The 21,871-nt window shown below is 39.3% G+C and overlaps 2 protein-coding genes across 3 annotated transcripts in view; one reads left to right on the plus strand and one right to left on the minus strand.

The window, feature by feature from the left end:
- Positions 1-978: 978 nt before the first annotated feature.
- Positions 979-16,330, minus strand: LOC122780881 (sex comb on midleg-like protein 2). 2 transcript variants are annotated; one of them, XM_044044248.1, is made up of 15 exons: positions 16,240-16,330; positions 13,867-13,959; positions 13,205-13,279; positions 12,852-12,922; positions 11,919-12,153; positions 8,600-8,688; positions 8,277-8,520; positions 7,578-7,843; positions 7,393-7,486; positions 6,155-6,358; positions 5,915-6,076; positions 5,096-5,224; positions 4,525-4,743; positions 4,208-4,356; positions 979-3,100 (listed from the first exon to the last, which is right to left on the minus strand). In XM_044044248.1, the coding sequence occupies exons 2-15, from the start codon at positions 13,886-13,888 to the stop codon at positions 2,975-2,977; spliced, it is 2,085 nt and encodes a 694-aa protein (XP_043900183.1). In that variant the 5' UTR covers positions 13,889-13,959; positions 16,240-16,330; the 3' UTR covers positions 979-2,974. The 2 variants fall into 2 exon arrangements, with proteins under 2 accessions (XP_043900183.1, XP_043900182.1); XM_044044247.1 differs by having other exon boundaries at positions 4,525-4,746.
- A 2,663-nt stretch (positions 16,331-18,993) lies between these two features.
- Positions 18,994-21,871, plus strand: part of LOC122781060 (cyclin-dependent kinase-like 5) — a 23,705-nt gene continuing 20,827 nt past the window's right edge. Inside the window, exon 1 of the mRNA XM_044044558.1 lies at positions 18,994-19,072. The gene's annotated coding sequence lies outside the window, so the exon portion shown is untranslated. The remainder of the gene's footprint in view (positions 19,073-21,871) is intronic.

Consider the following 21,871-nt stretch of genomic DNA (forward strand, 5'->3'; position numbering starts at 1 on the left):
TCAGACAGTCCGTGGTGCTTTCAGTATTCAAAGTGAAGGAGCAGCATTTTATTTAAAGGAATCCCTCGTTACGCCCCCTGCAGGCTAACCTGCACCTGATAACAGACATTTATTGTTCTTCACTCACGTTTTTTTAATCCCACTGTGAGGGATTTCACACTAATTTATTATTACAGGTATTATTCCTTTATTATTTATGGAGTGTGTGTGTGTGTGTGTGTTTTATAATGATGTGAAGTTAAAAACTCAAAGGTCGAAGTTCCCATGTTTGTCTTTTCTATTCAGAAAGTTTTTTATTGTAAAAAAGAAAACAGGAACTAAACGTTGAGTGGTTTGTTTGACCTTTGACTCTTTGTCATTATTTAAGAAAAATAACAAAAAACAGAACATGAAATCAAGAATTTGTGATTAAAAAACATTTTTCTGAATTTTATTTTCAGTTAGTCAGCGCGACCTGTGCTGTGAGCGCCCCCTGCTGCTGAAAACCAGACTGAGACACAGGGCAGATTTAAGACTGTTAATAAAGTTTGCGTCAGCTTACGTCTCTGATGTCTACGTCACATGTTCACGTCTTTGTCTCACTGTGAGACAGAAAGTGAAGTTTGTAAACCACTCACTCTCCCACACCAAAGTCCATCACACACACAGGAGTTGTTGATCCACTGCTGCCTCCATCACTAAATTCTTATGTCTTATTTTGTCAATTTGGCATTTGAAATCTTTCTCAGATTGACCTCAGTGACACAAAGTGACCACACGAGGCAGCAGAGGACCAGCAGCTCCTGTGTCCCCGCAGCTAAAATCTCTATGGACTTTGGTGTGGGGGAGTGAGTGGTTTACAAACTTCACTTTCCTGCTGGCAAACATCGTCACAGTGACATGATAATGGGTGGAGACTTGTTGAGGAGGCGCTGCGTCACTAAAAAGACATTTTTAGGTGAAAAAAACACAGAAGAAAAAAGAAACGAGACAACGTGGTAAAACACGTATCGTTTATCTGGTGCGACATAACAGACAAGTGACTTTTCTGCGACACATTTTTCAAGTACTTTAAAGACGACGTACGAGAGGGGACAGCACTTGGATCCTGTGTTTGGACGCGATTATGGCACAAGAAGAAGAAATAAAGAAAAACGTCAGTTCGGGCCAATCTTCGTATAAACAGTGTGCTACAAAAGCTCGTACTAACAAGAGACGACGTTAACCTGAGAAATGTGTTCGGTAAAGCAAGGCAGACTCTAGTACTGCGAGGTTTTCTCCACTAAAATCACTACAGTTAAGTAAATATAAAAAGAAAATGCAAAATGGAACCTGCCCCGCCCCCAGCCCCACCCCTTTATCTTCACATTTCTAAATCATGTATATGATTATTTGTCCTTAAAATATTAAGTTTTTTTCTACAAAATGTACATTCTGTCGCTGATATTCATGGTTAAACCCATAAAACTGTACACATCTGTTTTCACTGCTAACAGTAAATGGAACGGCCCGACAAGGATGTCGCATGTTGGACCACTGAGCTTAACTGTGACAGAGGAAGCCCTTAGACAAACATCCTGCTCGCACTTCCATTAACAAGTCTGTCCGTTTGAAATTTAATTAAAAAAACCTACGTGAACGGCTACTCTACACGTCATCCAGCAGGAGGCGACGCAGACTTCAGAAGGTACACGAGTGTCCGTCATGGCCGACTTTGTAGCATGAGTTGCTAACGTTGCTAAAGCGATAGCGATGTAGCATTTGTGGTTCGAGTTTTCGTTAAAAACTTCAGTGTACAGCGCACTGAATCTGTGAAATATTGCAATATTTTGCGTACATGATATTGCAAATAAATACAGTGCAATATCATATTGTGACTTAAATACTGTGATAATATCGCATCGTGGCATCTCTGGCGGGTTCCCACCCCTAGATGGCAATGTCATCTGCATAAACAATAGCTGACGGCTGAAAGTCTGCTGCCAACTAGTGGTCGGAGGCTTAAATGCAAAAACAAACAAGAAACGTTTAGCAACTCCAGCCTGACAACGTCGGCCATAGCGGTTGCTACTCTGGCAACATTTGAGAGCCCGCCTCCAGCACCAGACACGCCCACTTTCAAGTGTTAAAAGCATCTGTGCAGCGACGTCACCGGAGTGTCCTCGTCGTACGTTTGCGTGCAGCGTAGCTAATACATCTTGGCGAGGATCTTTGTAACGGAAACGTTTAACACAACAAATCCTTTTACTAATAATTGTTTAAGAAATGATAATATTTCATTGTCGCATTTTATAACTTTAACAACATCGTCGGCCATGACGGTTGCTCCCATTTGAGAGCCTGCCTCCAGCACCAGACGTCAGACACGCCCACTTACAAGTGATAACGAGGCGTGTATGATGTCCGCCTGCGTGAAGAATGTGCGACGTCACCGGAGCGAAGTCGTACGTTTGCGTGCAGCGTAGCTAATACATCTTGGCGAGGATCTTTGTAACGGAAACGGCGAAAAAAACGGTGATTCTTCACACGATACTGAGGGTTTAATGAAAACTAAGTGGAATGCACCGACCGGAGAGAAACGCCAACAAGGTCGGGCGTCAAAAACAGCGACGGTGGGAAACTTTCCAACTGGAAATATTCAATAGAAATAAAAACAACGTTACGCGAAAAGAAAAAAAAAATGAATCTCCATCTTTGGGAATCAAATCCAGTCAGTTAAAAAGAGAAGCCACGCCTCCTCCACGTGCGTGCGTGAGCGTGCTGATGGATGTAAACACTGCGAGGATTTACTCTTCCTTTGGGATTTCGGCGGCGGCGTCCGATGACAGGATGAGGTAAGGTCAGCGCTGCGCAGCGAGCGTCCTCCACTCTGGACGAAAGGTTGGAGCGTGTTTTCAGTCCGGAGAGACGACAGGTCGAGTGCCCGCTTTGATCCACGGGTCGGCGTCCGAGCGCCCGCCTCCTGATTGGCTCACGGCGGCTCTGGGCGCTCCCGTCACACTTTGCCCTGTTTGAGCCGCTCGATGTGGTGACACAGCTTGAGCGCCGGCCCCAGTTTCAGACCCATGTACTTCATAATCATGTCGCTCCGCAGCAGCATCAGAGCTTTTCCATCGATCTCCTGAACACGAGCACAGAGAGAAACGCAAGGGATCAGAAAACTCAAAACGTTACAGGTTTTGAGGATTTTATATATACATTTCTCGTGTTTCTGACACAGCTTCTTTTACATATACATATAATCTATTCTGGCCTTAATTTCTTAGTTTTATACATGACGACCACATCTGTACTCGAAACCCTGATTAGCTTAGCTGTTAGCTCCACCTGAGAGAAGCAACTTGAGGAGGAGGAGGAGTTACAACGAGAACAGGTAAGATTAATGGAGCCACAACTAACCATTTTTTTCACAATCGATTAGTCTGTTGACTATTTTCCTCCATTAATCGATCGTTTTTGGTCCATAAAATGTAAATCACTCACTCTCCCACACCAAAGTCCACAGAAAATCAGTGATTTTCACCACACACACACACACTGCTGCCTCCATCACTAAGTTCAAATGTCTTGTTTTATCACTTCAGTGTGTTTAAAATCCTTTGTTAAGATTGACCTCAGTGACACAAAGTGACCACACGAGGCAGCAGAGGACCAGCAGCTCCTGTGTCCTAAAATCACTGGTTTTCTCTGTGGACTTTGGTGTGGGAGAGTGAGTGGTTTACAAACTTCAGTTTAAACTCTGTTTTAGATAGAAGGCTCCGCCCATTTGTTTTAGGTTTGGAACCAATGATTATTTTTAATTATTCTATTATCGGTTTGGTTCAGAAAATTAAAAACCTAGTGAAGTTATATTTATACTTTTTGTATTTTAGATTTTCCCCTTTTTTTCATTATATTTATTATCATTATAATTGTATGATGTTTGTGATTATTGTTTTTCTTCTGCGTTCCATTTCATGCTTCATACATCTTTTGAGTATTTCCCGCACATTTTGACCACAGGTGTTATTTAGGGCGTGGCAAAGGGAAATCGTCATAAATAAACAAAAGCAGAACTGTCAACTGTAAGTCAAATAACTACAGTTGAGAATTTAAAAGATTAAGAAATGATCCACACAAATACTGTGTCGTTCCAACTCTCACCAGCAGAGGTACTACGGGGGAAGGGAATAAAGAGGACTGTGTGTGTGGGTTCACAGGTGAGCAGAGACAGACACGGTGAACTCACGTGTTTCCTGAAGAGTTCAGCGTGTGGCGCTAACGCTGTGGGGTCAGCGTCTCTGACAAACTGCATCACCTCCTCTATGGACCAGGACGAGGGGTTGTTAGTGGACAACTGCTCAGACACAGACACCTCAGGACCAGTGGTGGAGCTGGCTGCTGACACACACACACACACACACACACACACACACACACACACACACACACACACACACACACACACACACACACACACACACACACACACACACAGAGAGAGAGAGTTAATTGGTTCCAGACAAACACCGTCATGTGGGTCCACAGGTGTACCCGACACTGTACCTTCCACTCGTCTGAGCGGCTGCGACGAGCTCAGCTCCGTGGTGTTGGAGGACAGGCGGCGCATGGGCGTGCTGTTGCCCGGGTGATAGAGGACGCTGGACTGAGAGTGGAACTCTGAGACACTCCTGACCGTCTGAGGACGAGGAGTCATGGAGTTGGAGGCTGAGTCCATGTAGCGCTGCTCCTTCATGAGGCCACTCTCCTCGTGAGGCAGAGTCTCTGCTGGAGAGAGGGAAAGACAAAAATCACCTTCAAATTTGCTGCTATGACCTCCGACCTTCACCTGGGACTGAAAATAAAAAAACTAAAATAGGTAAAAGTAGGATCTGGAGGAGTTTCTGTCACTGTTATGTTACAAGATCTCTTACATTGTTGCCATTAATCTTCTCTCTCCATCAAAACAATAACAGAAAACCTAGTTTGATGTCAGGAAGCAGCATGGGATCATGGGAGTTTCTTTATCTCTTTACATGGAGAACGAGCAGCAAACAGCAGCAACAATACACACAACAACACACACACACACACGACTCGAGCCCTCAGTAGCTCACACAGCCAGAATGAGCCGTACCTTCTGAAGGATGAGCCTCTGTGCGTAAATGTTTAGGAGACAGAGGAGCAGCGTGAGGTGGAGAAACTCCAGAGAGACTGCGTTTACTGGCTCGACCCAGAGAGGGAGCGTCCAACGCCTCCTCTTTCACTGTAACACAGGAACAATCACGTGTCACGACACAAATCACCTCACAGACAAACACTCGGAAATGACAGTCTACATCCCGGAAACCTCTTTATCTCACTGTTCATGTCCTTAAAGCTGCAGTGTGTAACTTTTAAATATAAACAAACGTCTGTTGGATTCAAACCGTTGTCAAATGACTTCACAATTAAGAAAATATTCACATTTAAGAAGCTTAAACAATCAGAAATCTTGTTTTAATCGTGAAAAAAGCTTCTAACTGATGAATCGATTATCAAAATAGTTGTCGATTTATTTAGTAATCAATTCATTAATTCAGCTCTAATAGACGGGGTCACATCCCAGACAGTTTGCCAGTCCATCACAAAGCCCCACATAACAGCCAAACAACCATTCACTCTCTCACCTATGGTCAATTAATAGTGCTGATCCCCATATTGCATGTTTTTCGACTGTGGGAGGCTGGAGAACATGCAAACTCCATGCAGAAAGAGCCTTGTTCCAACCGGGGCTTGCAGTTTGAGCCCCGGTTGGAACAAGGTTCTTTCTGCATGGAGTTTGCAACAATCTTTTTAACCATTCACTTTCACCCAGAACAAGTGCTTTACAAGTCACTAGTTAAGTGTTTGTGTTGTGGATAAAAACCACGTCACCACAGTTTCACGCAGCCGTGCTGTGATGTCACTGGTTTACCTGACTTGCTCCTGTCGTAGGCGCTGTAGTGACTGAACGGTTGACTGCTGAACAGGTTGTCACACTGTAGGTGGCGACACATCGTCTCCAAGAAGCGCAGCACAAAGGAAGCACTGGAGGCAGAGGGCAGTTTGACCATGCGGACGCCACCGTCCGTCCTCACTGTGAGCGGGGAAGACACGTCAATAAAAATGTCCTCAAACACCTACGGCTGTTTATAGTTTTTGTTTAAAATGGTACCTCTGACAACCTCTCCTCCTCCAGAGTGAGTCTGCAGAGCCAGCAGCAGGACTTTAGGCTGGTAAGTACAGTCTATGAAGGACTGCACCACCTGCTGGAGGACACTGTTCACTGGTCCAGGACCAAAGTGGTCAGGGAGACGCTGCATCTGCTTCCTGTCCAGGTGAGGACCACAGTTTCCGAGCTTGTTCACATACACACACACTGAGAGGACACACACAGAGAGACACAGAGGACAGTGAAACTTCACAAACCACAGTCATTGATCAGTCCTTTATTTAGTGTAAAGTGATAGATTTTTTGTTGCTCACACGCCCTTCTCCAAGGTCAAATTCAAGCACCTTTCAAGGTAATTTTTCAGGATTCTCCAGCACCTCGCAGCTGTGAACTTATATTTTCCTGAATGTCTGCAAGAGAGTCTAGTGTGTCTAGACCCCTCAGGTTACTACAGAGAGCTCTCACTCATAGTACCTTTACTCCATTTTTCTTGTATTAAATTATGTGAAATAAATTCATGAATAAATAAATGAAAATAATTCAAACGGCTGTATCTCGGCCAATTTTCACCTATTTCAATGAAACCAACTGTATTCTATTCCTCTGGTCCCTGTGCCATGCGTTGTTAGATTTTGAGTAAATACTTCTCTCTTTTTGGCCCCCAAATGTGGGGCGGCTCGTGGTGGTGGAAGTGGCGGTGATCGCGCACGGGGGCCACCCCGGCGGGTCGCCTCGGCTGGCACCTAGCAGCTGACTTTCATACAGTGTAAATATATATACACACACACACACATATGTATATGTATATGTATGTATATATATATGTATATATACACATACATATATATGTATATGTATATATATATATATATATATACACATATACATATATACAGTATATATATATATACACATATACATATATACAGTATATATATATATATAAATATATATACATATATATATACACATATATATGTGTATATATATACTGTATATACACATACACATACATACATATAGACTGTATGTATACATACTTATCTCTCTCACAATGTTAAACCAATAAGCTATTTTTTGAAAGATGTAAAGTCCGTATTTCAAGCACTTGTAAGCACTTCATCTAAAATTAAAACCAATTAAAATTACAATTAAGCTAAAACAAATAAGGTGAATTTCTAATTTTTTCAGTGTGTCCGAACCTCAAAACAACGTGAACTATGACTAAATAATGTATTTACCTGTGGAAACCACTGAGCTGAGACTGGAAGAACTCTCGTGTGGGACCTGGATGCTGGGCAGAGCCGTCGGACACTGGAGGATCTTGGATTTTCTCTGTAAAGACAAAAGTGCATTTGTACTTTTAACTTGAAGGAATTGCATGTATGGAGGATTTAAAAGGACATTTAAACAAGTTTTGTCTCACTTTGCTTCCAGGTTTGGGTCCTCTCTTCTTGTGAGGCCTCGGCACGAGCTGCGTGTCCTCAGTCACGCCTCCGTTTTGCGCCGCCGCCGCTTCGGCCACAGCTTTGAGCAGCGCGAGCGTCTCGCTCTTGGGCCGACGGCCCCGTACGCCCTTCCTGACGGGCAGCGCGGGCAGAGGGTTGGGGAGTCTGTACGGCGAGTGCATGGAGCGTCTGCTGGGTTTGGACGGAGAGGCCGGGAGAGTCTGCATGTTCTTTGGAAGAGTGACTGAAAATAACACAGTGAAGAATGTAATCAGAAAATCTGTCACAAATGTATAGGAAATAAATTGCTGTTTTACAAAAATGTTCCAAAAAAACTTATGAAAGATTTTGACACAGATGTTACAAACGTTATCAGCTGTGACTCACAACTGCTATTAACCGACAACACCAACAGTCTGTTTTGTGATTTGTGACATCCCAAATCCCTGGAATCTCATCCCAGAAATGTTTTGATTAAACACCAAGTGAGTGGTCCCGGTCTAGTCCAGACCTGGGCATTTTCAGCCCTTTGGGCATCCGTGTCCGGCCCGTGTTACGTCAGTCAGATGAACAGATGAACCAGTATTTATGCTGCGTATGCAATACAACTGTGTTGCTTTTATTTTGAAAAGCCTGACGAATGGACACACGTGCAATATTTTATGGTTCTCACTGACCACTGTTGCCCGGAGGCTGGAGGCTGTGTTTGGTGAGGGAGCACCAGCCCACGGGGAAGATGTCCCGGGAATCCAACTTGCACCAGTAATCGAAGGCCCCGCGCCACCCGTCGAACATGACGAAGACCTCGTCGCCTCGCACTTCTCCGATGGTGGCGGGGCAGATGAGGTGAGGGTTCTTCTTGTCCACGGCCTCCAGCTTCATGCCGGGCTTGAAGCTGTTCTGCGGCGGCCTCAGAGGTTCCTGAGGAGAAGGTGACGTCATGGTCAATGCAGTGACACACACACACACACACACACACACACACACACAGTCAAAGTACCTTTTTAAAGGCTGTAGCTGGAGCCATCTCTGCTCCGTTTAAGGTTCTCAGCAGAAACATGGGCCACGACGACGCGTTCATCCGAAAACCTGCAGGAGCATTTCATCAAATGAACGACGTTTCTTCACAGATTCGGTTTTATTTGGACACATGTTTTCCAAAGTCCATCACACTACTAAACAAGAACACAGAAAAGGTTGGAAAATGTTGATCAAACTCTGGAAATAATGATGTTCTCAAACGTTCACAAACTAAAAAATGATTCAGTTTTTAATGATTTCTTTGTTTTATGGAGCAAAGAAACCAGAAAATATTCACATTTAAGAAGTGGAAAAATCACACAAACCAACACACATCACACTAATTATTAAAAACTGATTCACCGATTATCAAAATAGTTGATTAATATAGTAATCTATTAATAACCATGGCAGCGCAATTAAACTCCCACTTCACACTGTGATTACTGGTTTTGTTTGGTGTCTAAATTGTAATATTCAGTTTTTATTCTGTTGTTTACCTTCTGTTTTTTTGTTGCTCTGCCCCCTCAAAAATGTCCTGTGGTGACAATAAAGTAGACTTATAATGACTAAAGAGAAGATTGTTTAATTAAATAAATAAAGAAATACACAGTGTGATTATCTGAATGAAGAAAACCAGATATTTCCGTTGTTATATGATGTCATTTATGTTTACTTTTCTTTTATTTTATGCAGTGTTTGTGTCGAACCACTTGGCGGAGTGTTGGCACAGGGAATGCCTGTGAAGCAGGTAATGAGCAGCAGGTGTGAATGGACTGAGATGTTTCTCCACCTGTGTGATCACCACACGCAAACATACACAGCATGTTGAGTAATGGTTGATTGTTTTGACGGGAACATGCGTCTGTAAACTTCTCCCTGTTCTCCCTTCACTGGACCGTTGCGCTGGTTTTGTGTTGTCATTAGTTTCAGATGTAAATTATTAAACACAGTCATGTTTTGTTTGTTTTAGCAGCTTCAAACATTCATTATGGGATCAGTCAGGGGGTTATTCCATCAACATAGCTAAGAATTGCCAGACTTAGGTGTAAGCTTGAAGCTTGACTAAGCTCCACCTCCCAATCTAGCTCCAAGCCGTTCCATCAATGAAATCAGCTGGCTCCACCTGACGCTTAGTCAAGCCTCAACTGTTTAGCCTCAACTTGTGCACGCCCACAGGGAAAATAAAAAGCCCATTCTAGTCGAGCACGGAAACTGTGAAAAATGCCGAAAAGCAAGAGAAAAGAGCGTGCAGAGATGTTCTCCGCAGCGGAGCAAACCCTCCTCATGGAGGTATATGAGGATTACAGCCACATAATCCGAAAGAAGGGCAATACCGTGGCAATCAATAAAGCGAGGGATGTGGCGTGGCAGATTATTGCCGACAGGCTGAATGCGTAATTGACAAAGAAAATGAATTATTTCAGCATCATCATGTTTTATAAATCCTCCATCAAAGGGAAATGTAGACAATAATCTACCAATCGATTTCTTGATGGTTTTTGTTAATCAATTATGTGGATCTATTAATGCAACCAAATCCCTAAAATTAAAAGGAAAAGACAACCTGAATAAGTAACATTCATATGAACATAATTAAAATAGCATTATTGTTTCACTGCAATTTATGTGAAATTCTCCATATTTTATCGTTTGGCAGCCCTAGTAGTAATGTTAGAACGTGATATTCATCACATTTATCAACTGAATGTTATGCAAATCAATGGATAGCTTTCATTTATTTCCTGCATGGCCAATTGTATAGAATTGATATCATTTTCATTTAAGCCTATCATTTTTACATGCTGTATTTTGTCCCACATGCTATATGTTGAATTGTTGTATTTTCATTTTATTTTATGTAAAGCACTTTGAATCACCTTGTGCTAAAATGTGCTATATAAAGTTGCCTTGTCTACATTTTTAATAATAATAGGCTACATTTATTTTACATGACTCATCACATTTATCATACAATTGATGGTAGATTATTACATGAAGAAATGCAATGTTGGTTATCATTCTATACGAAATAATCATATGACAGATCTATTGATTGTAAAAAAGTTATTATTTATCTAGAATAATTTTAGCAAATCAAGCAATTCAATGGAGACGAGGACCCCTATTACAGTAAGTGAATGCAGGTGACAGCAAATCAATCATCTGTCTCCTATCAATCGGAGGCCCTAACCCTTGTTACATCAAAAGAATGATGATCTCTTTAAATTTCCTTTTATTATATTTTTTTGCTAATTAGTTTAATTTTGTATTTATTTGTGTCTTGTTTTTTATTATATTTTATTTGGGTGATAATGTTCTTTAATGTACTTAATATTATATAATATATAATATATAATTATTAGTCTAAATAATTTCTTTCATACATTTTATTATATAGTTTATGTTTTACATATTATTTTATCATTCCATGACAGTTGTGTGTCTCTGTTTCTGTCTATTGGACATTCTTTGATCATAGATGGTGCTAAGCTTCACTTTTAGCCTGCTACAGACCAGGTTTGCCCGGCAGCATAAGTTACCATGGTTACTTGGCTGGCTTTCACATTAGCCACCTTGGTGGAACAGGGTTGAGGCTCAGATTGATGGAACGGAAACCTGAGCCACAGTTATGGCTTAGCCATGGTTGAGGCTGAGCCAGAGTCATAGTTTCCATGGTTACTGAGTTGGGGCTAATCTCAGCCTCTTTGATGGAACCAAACTCTCACTCATATTAGCCAGACTTGGCCATTTAAGCTTGGCTTTGCCTTTAGCCTGCTTGATGGAATACTCCCCAGGTGACACACACACACACACACACACACACACACACACACACACACACACACACACACACACACACACACACACACACACACACACACACACACACACACACACTTTCTCTCTCGCCATGTGACGTGACTTTTCTCTGATTATCAGTTGATTCCACTGACTGAGCAGTGAGTGACGGCGTCACTTGTAATTGGTCAGAATCTCCTGGATCTCTGTTGTTGTCGAGGTTACAAATGCTGCACCAGTTAAATTATAATTAATAATTTGATTAGTTCAGTATCTGTTCAATAAGAGCCTGTCTTTGTAAATTCAAGTCAGCAGTAAACTGACTGGACTATGAGTAACAACAAAACATTTGGTTTTAACTACCATGAAAATGAGCAAGCTGCTCTGACATTGATTCAGCTTGGATCTCCTGCTGCTCCTTCCTTCTACACCAGACTCACACCAGGAAGGTCCAGCTCTAAATAACCAACGCCGTAATCGCTCTTTCACTTTCTCACCCAGCGGCGGCTGCAGCATGTCTCCGTTCTTCTCGCAGGTGCCGATGGGCTGAATGTCGGACGAGTCCACCAGCCTCCAGAAGTCGTTGCTGTTGTCGCTTCCGTCCAGACGGAGGCGCAGACGAACCCCGGTTAAACCCATCACCGTGGCGATGCACACTGACGTGGAATTGCGCGGGTCGTGAGCTTCCAGCTTCATCCCCACTTTGAAGTCGTTGGAGGGCGGGATTCTGGCCTGGAGGTTAAAAAAAAAAACACACAGCGTAATCATACATGTCACAAGAGCTGCCGAAACAATTAATCCTCAACTATTGTTGTTTGGTTTTCAATAAATCAGCCTGAATATTTCTGGTAAGTTATCAGCCAAAGATGCACAGATGTTCCATATCAAGTGTTACCAAGTATTTAGTGATGAATTCTAACAGGACAGGAGAGAAAAACCACTGTTCATGCAAATGATTGACATTTTTAACAGGTCCATGTAGATACACCCACACATGTTAGTGTGAAAGGGGCTTAAACAAATGTCAGTTTAACTCACTGTCAAACTTTAACTTCCTACAGGAAACTGAAGTTTGTAAACCACTCACTCTCCCACACCAAAGTCCAGAGAGAAAATCAGTGATTTTAGCTGCGGGGACACAGGATCTGCTGGTCTACTGCTGCCTCGTGTGGTCACTTTGTGTTACTGAGGTCAATGTGAACAAAGGATTTCAAACACCAAATTCACAAAATAAGACATTTGAACTTAGTGATGGAGGCAGCGGTGGATCAACAACTCATGTGTGTGTGATGTTACAATCACTGATTTTCTCTCTGGACTTTGGTGTGAGAGAGTGAGTGATTTACAAACTTCTGACACTGAGATAAAGACGTGAACGTGTTCTTAAGATATCGTAGACTTAAACTGAGGGTAACGGAGGGGGGAGTTACCTGTCGGAAGCAGCTCGGTGGAGCAGGTAAAGCTGAAGTTTCTTTTAGATATTCTTCCCAGCAGAAAGCATCTAAAAACAGAGAATAAAATAAATGATAAACTGATATTCACTGAAAACAACCTGTTTGATAATGGTCACGAAAAAATCCAGAAAAAACCTAGTCAATGAATTGTGACTAGGCTGCAACGATTGATCAATTACCAAATTAATTGCCTACGTTTTGATAATCAAACCAAGTTTGTGTGATTTTTCAGCTTCTAAACGCGAATATCGTTATGAAACAAACAAATCATCGATTAAAAAACTAATTGACAGATGAAACATTGGCAACAAAAAGCATAAAGCGCTCACCTTTACTTGCAGCAGGTGTACTTCCTGTTGGTGGAACTGGTCTTCCTGCTTTGTCTTTTCTGCTGTCTTTCTGATCTAAAAACCATACAGATTGTAAAAATAGAGTCTTAATAAGAGTCTTGAGTGAGGTGAGAAACGGTGTATACATTTAATGATCATATTCTATTTTGCTAGAAAGTTCTGGGCCACACTGGATAAACAGAAAAGGAAGTGACAATATATAATATCATCACACATTGTGACAAAAGCACTCACTACAATTACTAATTAACCTTTTCTGTTACTTTCACTTGGCAATTATTCTATGGATACTCTGCACACAGTGTTTTTCTGTTATTTGACACTTTATGACAACATTTGTATACTTAATTCACTTTACTTGCATTGTTTGCTTTTATCTCTTTTTGTATTATTATATTGAGTTGTTGCTGTAACACAATCATGTCAGTTTTTTTGGGGATCAATAAAGTACATCTATCAATTGTGATAATCATAAATGGGGAAATTAAAAATGTATTTTACCTTCGTTATTAAATGATGTTATCTCACCTGATAAGTTTTAAAGAATTGTGTGTCTGTGAGTTTTGAGCTGGAGCTTAACTTATAATTGTGTTCAGGTTTAAAAAAGATGTGAACACTGGAATCAAATAATGACACTTTACCTTTTATTGGAGTTTTTCCCATGATGACAGACGACCAGTCGTGACACTCGTGTGAAAATCAAAGTGCGGGCGTGAAACCTGTGTGGGTTTGTCCTAAAATACAAAAAATAATCATCAAACACAATTACACATAACACATTTCTCAGATTGTTCATCTTCTTAAATAGAGGTGGGTCAGAATATGGACTCTGCAATCCTTGTGCAATAAAATAATCAATACTCCAGGGCAAATATTGATATTTTAATGAATAGTTTAAGGCGCTCTAAAGTAAACAGTCCCTGCCAGTTTCACTCGCCGGACGTCAAGAAGTGTGGAGATTACGGCAGGGAAATGGTGGAGAAAGCTATGTTAAGAGAGGCTCCGTCCACATACAGTACATAGACTTTCGGACCTTTGACCTCTCTATGTTAGGTATAAATGGAGAAATCCTGCATTTTTAACTTTTCACGTTAACGTTTTGTTTCCTTCACTTAGATATTGTCTACCTGGTTTCTTTTCTCCATAAAACAAACAAATCATTCAAACTGAATCGTTCTGTGTTTGCGGACAAACACAACAACATTTAATTTGTCAGCACAGATTCTGTAATTGTGTAAAGCCATGGTTCTCAAACTGTGGTATGTGTACCACCAGTGGTACACGAGTACCCTCTGGTGGTACTAACTGTTCTACTGTATTATAGCAAAGTATATGATCAGAGTGGAGCTGAGGGGTTTTGACCAGAATGTGAAGAAAATCAAACTAAAAACATAATTTAAGTTATAATTAGTCACTTTTTCTCTCGCTCCATCTTAATATAATGTCACTATACCAGTGTGTGTAGTATTAACTTTTGTTATTGTTCATATATTAGCATTACCTTGAGAGCTCAATATTTTCTCAGGTGGTACTTGGTATAAAAGGTTTGAGAAATGTCATGTTTGCAACATGAATGTCACCGTGAATATCTAAAATATATGAATTTCTTCACTTTTTCCAATGCAAGTTTGTCTTAAATGTGTTATTAATTTTAAAAATACAACAAAAACAAACCAAGAACTGAACACATTAATGTACTCAACACGACAAATCACCTTTCTCTTTTCTTCTCAATGTAGAAAAATAAAGATATATATACACACACACACACACACATATATATATATAAATATATAATATTCACAATAATAAAATGTATTATAATGCAAAAGAAATGTCAAACACAAACATTCAAGTGGCAAGTTTGAGACCTCAGCTCGAAGCACTGTTAATGATGTAGAAATGACTAAAATGGTTAATTTAGTAATAGTAATAATATTCTACTCACACTTGAAGCCACATGTCATTAAACTACGAGTACAACAATTGTACTTGAATCAAATTTAAAAAAGTAAAAGTAGTTTTTAGAGTTTATACTAACAATTACTTAAAAGTTTACATCAAAGTAATAGTACTCCTCCTTCCATAGAAATAATAATTGTGTCACTGTGAATACCAGATTATATATATATTTTTGTTTAAATGTGTTATTCATTTAAAGCAAACATAAAAACCAAGAACTGAACACATTAATGGCCAGATGATGTCCTGCAGCCCTACACTTATTTTTAAATTTTTAAATTCAACATTTAATTGTATATCCGCTCGTCTTGTGTTTTGATTACAGTTGTCTACATGTATATGTTGATGTAATGTTTTAATTTTGATTTTGTTATTTACAGATTCATTTTGCATTGTAAACGTTTTTTGTTGCGAGCTTATATATCAAAACAAACACTATTACTTTGAAATGGTGTGCAATGTCATCCTAAATATTTATAACTGCAAAATCATGATGGATTATCAAGATATCATTTTAATTTCTAATCACTAAACCGTTCCTTTTTCCCCCGAATTGTTGGACTTTTTCACTTGACCCGGTCCCTCCTGACCGCTCCCAGGTCATTTTGAGTTTGAGGGCCCTGGTCTAAGACGTCCAGAGTAGCTCTGAAATGACAAATCACTTTTTCTGTTTTCTTTACAACTCCAGTGTTTGTGTGAGCGGGCTCGTCACATCACGTCACTATTACAATTAACTTGGCCCAACGTGAGCTTAAAGAACGCGGAGGCGGATTCACGGTGTACTTTAGTTTGTTTTTCAAGTGTAACGTAGAAAAATAAAGGCATAATTCGAATATAAAAGTGAATTATCGCGGTTTGTGGCAGATAACCGGGGCCCAGTGTTGACACCTGGGACTGCTGCTGTTTGCTAGCTGCTGGTGCTAACCTTTTAGCGCTGACGTGAACGCGCTCAGATCACTTTATCACACACAAACACACGCGAGACGTGTCGCGAGGCTTCAAAACACATTCTCCCCAAACTCCACGATCATGTTTGCCCAAAAGAAACTTACGAGTGTCGACTGTTTTTCGACTGAAGATCCACTTTTCTCTATTCGTCAGCTGCCATTTTTCCCCCCATGTAGTGAACGTAAGTTATGCCGAAGATAGGTTTGTGCGGACAGAGCGCAAACATGGGGAGGCGGGACCAGGTGACGTAACAGCCAATCAGCGCTCGCGCTTTTATTCTCTCAGCCAATCGGAGGCGGGCTTTTGCGCGTGTCTTCCAGTCAGCGTCGGCACCGCTTGAGCTCATCTTGTGGGATTCTGGAAAGTAACACGAGTGATGCATCTTCACTTTCTCTCGTCTTCACGGGAGTATTTCTCACGTATCTCCTCTGTGGTTCAAAAAGAGAGAGAAGAGTTAATTTTAGCAAAGACAACACAAACAAACAAACATAGAAACAGAAATTAAATACTGAGTCACAGAAACTCTGACTGTTTTTAGGAAAAACAGCCGCTTTTTTTTACATTGACTGCGAAGGCCAAAAATATTCTGTAAAAAAAATAAGAACTAAAATAAAAGTAAGAGTAAAAAGCAGAAAATGTGAAGCATAACATAAAGAAAGAAAGATCAGACATGTGGCCAGTTAAATTAATATCAGGTCAATAAAACCTATAGTATAAGTATACCTAAGTATACTAAACCTATCTCAGTATACTAAGAAATTAGGACACCCCATGAAAACTTTAATGAAAAGATATAAGACTAATTCACAAACTGCTAACTCAGCATTTCCAATCAATAATAACGAAGTTGTTTTATTTATTTATATTTTTTATTTATTTTTTGTTGATTTTGTTTTGGTTCTTGGGTGGAGGGAGGTGGGAGAAGTTCCCTTAGTATTGTTAAAAAAAAAGAAGCACAACATTGTAATTTATGATACTGTGTTGAATATTTCAGTAAACAAATATATAAAAAACCAAAATAATAACAGTTGGAAACTCATAACTCAAATAAAACAGGAGAAAGTATTGATAATGCAAGGAGTAGACTGACCGCCAAATAATGAGCCATTATCTAGATTTGCCCACAAATTGACTGCCAATCATGAGCTGTTCTATATAATCGCCAACAACCTCCATCTTAAAAGACAGACAACAGAAATCCATTGAACAGTGCTCCTGCACTTTATGTTTGTCTAGTTGTACTTTTGTATTTCAATGTTTGTATTGTCGTCGCTGCCTTCCTGTTTTTTTATTTAACTATGATGTGTGCTGCTGCCTTTTTTGGCCAGGTCACCCTTGTGAAAGAGATCTTGATCTCAATGGGTCTTTTATCTGGTTAAAAAAAGGTTGAAAAAAAAATGTAAAAAAACAACCTGACTGCCAAATAATGAGCTATTCTATACTTCCACCAAGATACTGCCTGCAAAATAATGATCTGTTGCATATCTGCCAATAGACTGCCAATAGACTGTCAAATAGTGAGCTGTTCTATAAATCCACCAAGCGATTGATGGCAAAATAATGAGCTGTTCTAAACAACCATCAACAGATTGACTGCCAAATAATGAGCTATTTCCTTACATCACCATAGGTCTGTCTGCCATATAATGAGCTATTTCCTTACATCACCAAAATACTGCCTGCCAAATAATCAGCTGTTATCTATATTCACCAACAGGCTGTCAAATAATGAGCTACTGAAGATCCACCAAGAGATTGCCTGCAAAATCTTAGTGTTTACCATACAGACTGACTGCCAAATAGTGAACGGTTCCATACACCCACCAAGAGATTGACTGCTAAATAATGAGCTATTCTCTACATCCACCAACAGACTGAATCTGAAGAAGGAAAAACAAAACAAAAACAGCTTTATTTCAGTACCAGGTTCCTCCTGTAGGTGACAGCATTGTTGTTTTTGACTTGAGTTGTTTATAATGTAAACAACCCAGATTTTGGACTGAAGAAGAAGAGGCTTGTGGGCATAAAACACATCATCACATACCCATCAATATAATAACGCTAAATAAGTTTAATATTTTGTAATTTTGCTTTTAGTTATTTTTCATATTTATTAACACTTGTTCATCCCTGCTCCATTGTCTATTCTGTATATAGTAACAAGTGAATTTCCTTTGTGAGGCATCCAAAAAGTGTAATCTAACACACATTTTTAATACATACATAAAAAGGTCATTTAAAAGAACCAAATTGATTCAGTTTTTAATGATTTATTTGTTCTATGGAGCAAAGAAACCAGGAAATATTTACATTTAAGAAGCCGAAAAATGACAGAAACTAGAAATATTCACATTTAAGAAGCTGGAAAATCACAGAAACTAGAAAATATTCACGTTTGAGAAATCTGAAATCTTGTTTAAATAATAAAAAAAAGCTTCAAACCGATTAATCGATTATGAAAATAGTTGACAATTCATTTAGTAATCGAGTAACTGAGTAATTGTTTCAGCTGTAATATTTAGTAAATGTTAAAATGGCCAGGATAAAACTTCAAAATAAATAAATGTGTGATTTTAATATTTAACTTAGTTTCATCTTAATCTCTATGCACAGTGACAACAGAATGTCATGTTGTGAATTATGTAATTGAGAAATTACAACAAAATTGTCTCCCTCACAGAAACACCCTCACACTGCAACAAGCACCGCCCTCCTTACCCCACACCCGCTCTCTGATTGGCCCAAAGAGCGGAGGCTCCAGGACAAACGAGCGGCGATTGGTCGCCGCGCCTGTCACTCAAACAGTTGCCTGGTGACCGAGCTGCTTGTCAAACGCACGGTCCAGTTCTGCTCACTGTGACTGCTGCTGCGTCCGTGGGTGGATGTCCGTGTCCGTGGGCCGCGTTCCATCATTTATTTCCACACCAAACTGACTGAGTGAGTACTTTATTTTATCAACGTCACGCACTCACGAAGCGTCGGGATTAAAACGTGTGTTTCTGTGATTAAACCTCGCGAGAAAGGACAACCTTTACCAACCGTGAGGTTTGTTGTTTTTCAGCTAATTTCAGCGGTTTTTCTGTGTTTTTGTCATCACGCAACTCACCTAGCTTCATTTTAACTGAACTGTAACGGAAGCTAGCGTCAGTTGACGCGGGTTAACCCACGTTAATGCTAAGTTAGCTGAAGTAGAGACTGTGTGTGTGCTTTTGACTTGGATTTATGACTGAAAATATGTGGGATATTGACACACGCACACACGTCGTGAATTCACCTCCAATCATTGTGATGCGTTGCCTGTTATTACGCACATTTTTATTTTATTTTAGCATAAACAACAACCCAAAACAGAAAATTAGGAGATCATTTTTGTAAAATTGCATAAAAGTAGGCAAATCATTCAAACTTAAATGTGAACAAGTTCGCTAGCTTTGCTATCAGTGGCATCAATCTGATGTGAGCGCCCCCTGCTGACGAGACACTGAGGATCACTGACGGTCGCTAAGGTTTCAATTTTAAAATGTATCACAGATTATTTTAAAGATGCAGTAACAAAAAAATCTGCGACAGGGCTGATTGTGACTGTGAGCGCCCCCTGCTGCTAAGAATCAGCCCGACACAGAGGATCACTGTCGGTAGCTAGGTTTCGGATAAAAATGTGTCCATATTTTAAGCAAATGTTTAAGATTTTAAAAGCATGCATTTATCTCTACAAGTTAGTTCACTGAGAAAAACAGTGGGTGGCACCAAAGTCTCTGTCACCTAGGGTTGAAAAACATATCACGATATAGCTTCTTCATATCGATCGATATAGATAATTATTGATCATTTTTCATGACCTATTCAAAATGAAGAATAATAAAAACAAATGTAACTTTAACACTTTTATTCTAAACTCAAACTTTCCTCTGAAACTTGCTGACTGAAAGCATGTCCTTGGCTCCGTCTTTGTAACATTTAGATGTTTTATCATACGGCACAGAGTACCTCAACAGGGCAGTCTTAGTATCTCCACATGTAGCAGCAGATGATGTTGATGGTCATACCGTACAGCACGTTAGGGCTGGGCGATGTGGCCTTTTATTAAAGGTGACATAGAATTCTTGTATCACACATATATGTTAGTTATGGAGGTCTACTTACATATATTAACTTGTTTTCATGGTCACATATATATATATGTTAGTTATGGAGGTCTACTTACATATATTAACTTGTTTTCATGGTCACATATATGTTAGTTATGGAGGTCTACTTACATATATTAACTCTTTTTCATGGTCACATATATATTAGTTATGGAAGTCTACTTACATATATTAACTTGTTTTCATGGTCGCATATATGTGAGTTATGGAGGTCTACTTACATATATTAACTTGTTTTCATGGTCACATATATGTTAGTTATGGAGGTCTACTTACATATATTAACTTGTTTTCATGGTCAAATATGTTAGTTATGGAGGTCTACTTGCATATATTAACTTGTTTTCATGGTCACATATATGTTTTATGGAGGTCTACTTACATATATTAACTTGTTTCATGGTCACATATATGTTAGTTATGGAGGTCTACTTACATATATTAACTTGTTTTCATGGTCACATATATAGTTATGGAGGTCTACTTACATATATTAACTTGTTTTCATGGTCAAATATATTTAGTTATGGAGGTCTACTTGCATATATTAACTTGTTTTCATGGTCACATATGTTAGTTATGGAGGTCTACTTACATATATTAACTTGTTTTCATGGTCACATATATGTTAGTTATGGAGGCCTACTTACAGAATAGAATGCCTTTATTGTCATTATACAAGTTGTACAACGAGATTTACTTGACTTCACCTTGAAAGTGCATACAGCTAACAACGAAGAACAATAACAACAACAACAACAACAACCAGTGTATGGGTCAAGGACATTAAAAAGAAAAAGTGACCCTAGTTAACGTGAGGTGGGTTTTCAGTTGCAGCGTACTACATTAAAGGATATACAGCCATCATTCTTATTGCACAATATGAAATAGCAGGTCTGTATCAGGGTTTAAATATAAAAAGTGCATTTCTATGAGACGTGACCCATAGCAGGGTATAAAAAATAATAAATAAGACTATTTCCACAGTGTGAAGTGTATTTTTTTTTTTTTAACAGTATATGAAATATAGAAATATAAATATCACAGTGTGAGATATGATTTTAGCAGCATATATATATACATATATTACATATATATTACATATATTAACTTGTTTTCATGGTCACATATATGTTAGTTATGGAGGTCTACTTACATATATTAACTTGTTTTCATGGTCACATATATGTTAGTTATGGAGGTCTACTTACATATATTAACTTGTTTTCATGGTCACATATATATATATGTTAGTTATGGAGGTCTACTTACATATATTAACTTGTTTTCATGGTCACATATATGTTAGTTATGGAGGTCTACTTACATATATTAACTTGTTTTCACGGTCACATATATGTTAGTTATGGAGGTCTACTTACATATATTAACTTGTTAACATGGTCACATACTGTATGTTAGTTATGGAGGTCTACTTACATATATTAACTTGTTTTCATGGTCACATATATGTTAGTTATGGAGGTCTACTTACATATATTAACTTATTTTCATGGTCACACATATATGTTAGTTATGGAGGTCTACTTACCTACATATATTAACTTGTTTTCACGGTCACATATAT

This window comes from Solea senegalensis, linkage group LG14 (assembly GCF_019176455.1).
Source record: "Solea senegalensis isolate Sse05_10M linkage group LG14, IFAPA_SoseM_1, whole genome shotgun sequence".
In the NCBI taxonomy this organism is placed as follows: domain Eukaryota; kingdom Metazoa; phylum Chordata; class Actinopteri; order Pleuronectiformes; family Soleidae; genus Solea; species Solea senegalensis.